Source organism: Rhincodon typus, unplaced genomic scaffold (genome assembly GCF_021869965.1).
Source record: "Rhincodon typus isolate 14 unplaced genomic scaffold, sRhiTyp1.1 hic_rhity00013053, whole genome shotgun sequence".
Classification (NCBI taxonomy): domain Eukaryota; kingdom Metazoa; phylum Chordata; class Chondrichthyes; order Orectolobiformes; family Rhincodontidae; genus Rhincodon; species Rhincodon typus.
In genome coordinates, this window is record NW_025978691.1 from 3734 (window position 1) to 5405 (window position 1672).

The 1672-nt window shown below is 42.4% G+C and overlaps 1 protein-coding gene across 1 annotated transcript in view; it reads right to left on the reverse strand.

The window, feature by feature from the left end:
- Window positions 1-1134, reverse strand: part of LOC109921992 (complement factor I) — a gene marked incomplete at both ends in the record, with an annotated part of 3932 nt that extends 2798 nt beyond the window's left edge. The window contains one exon of the mRNA XM_048594696.1: window positions 861-1134. Coding sequence (XP_048450653.1) covers window positions 861-1134 — 274 coding nt within the window. The remainder of the gene's footprint in view (window positions 1-860) is intronic.
- Between the last annotated feature and the right edge of the window lie 538 nt (window positions 1135-1672).

The window sequence follows — 1672 nt, forward strand, 5'->3', positions numbered from 1 at the left end:
GCCCCACCCCATCTCCTACCTACTAACCTCATCCTGCCCCCTTGACCTGTCCGTCGTCCCTGGACTGACCTATCTCCTCCCTACCTCCCCACCTACACTCACCTTTACTGGCTCCATCCCCGCCTCTTTGACCTGTCTTTCTGCTCTCCACCTATCTTCTCCTCTATCCACCTTCTTTCCGCCTCCCCCTCTCTCCCTATTTATTTCAGAACCCCCTTCCCCTCCCTCATTTCTGAAGAAGGGTCTAGGCCCGAAACATCAGCTTTCCTGCTCCTCTGATGCTGCTTGGCCTGCTGTGTTCATCCAGCTCTACACCTTGTTATCTCAGATTCTCCAGCATCTGCAGTTCCTACTATCTCTGAAACCATAACTGAGATTGTTTCAGCCATTTACAATGGAGTCTTTTAGCAACAGATATTGATTCAACGCTAACCCAGTTTCAAGGCAAATTAATGTTCTCATTCAGCAATCCATCAAATGACTAATGGATAGAATGGAATCTGCTGTATTGGTGCAGCAGAGGGAGCCATTGTACAGTGGGACAGAGCAATACTGGAGAGCTTGCAGGCCTAATTCAGTTTTGCAGCCTATCAGAGAGATTGCCATGTGTTTGGACAATGTGGACAGGTGGTTTTCCAATTGGAAGGGTTGAGAAATCCAGTGGCTCCTCCACAAAGCAGAGTTTACTTTAAACTGTATCTTCCTGGATCCCCCAGAAATTAAAATTAAGCCCAATAAATATGAAGGGAAAGACTGTTTTCTGCACATTTTATCTCACTGAGGAGAGTTTGCATCTGCCCACAGATCTTCCTATTCAAATGGATAAGTAGAAAACATTACAACAATTTTTGCATTCTCACCCAATGAGCAGGCCCCAAAATGTGAGAACTTTTCCGAATTTCGAGAACATTCAACACTTTTCAGCTGGCAGTATGTCCTATATTTCTTTTCATTGCTTGAGCAAACGTTTTCCCCATTCTTTGGACACTGATAAGGCAGCTTGCAGACACAGTTTCCACGAATGCACTTTTCCCAGGGCTGGCAGAAGATTTTCTGGCACGACTTATAGGTGAAGTTTTTGTCCCGACAGCCTGCAGCCAGTCTTTGAAGATGTACATTCGAAAAATTTGAAATCTGTGACAGAGGCATAAATTTCATTTCAAAGCAGTTTCTTTGTTACTAACTGTCTCCATTTGCCTGCTGAAGGTATTGGTTACAAATCCATGGCTACTGACTGTGCTGTATTTATTACCTTAGTCCATCTTTATATACTAACTGATATGGTAGAGCTGCTTTTCTTTTGTCCTGCTGTTACAAAGCATAGTTTTTTTTTAATGGAAAGTTTATTTGCCACATAATAGAGAAAGTCTCAGAGTGAAAAGTAAGGATTCTGTTGTGATCCTTTAAACAGGAACACACTGAATTTGTGGGTTTTGGGTTATGAGTTCCATGTTTGTCATCATTGTATCTCTGTAAATTAATGCTTTTAGAAGTTTTTTTAAAAAGATTACGTGAGAACTAGAAGCAGGAGCAGGCAATTCAGCCCCTCGAGCCTGCTCCATAATTTAATACAATCATGGCAGGGTCTCATTTCAGTCTCACATCAACTTTTCTGCTCACTTCCCATTACTCCTTAACACATCACTACTTAAAAATCCATGTCCACCTTAAA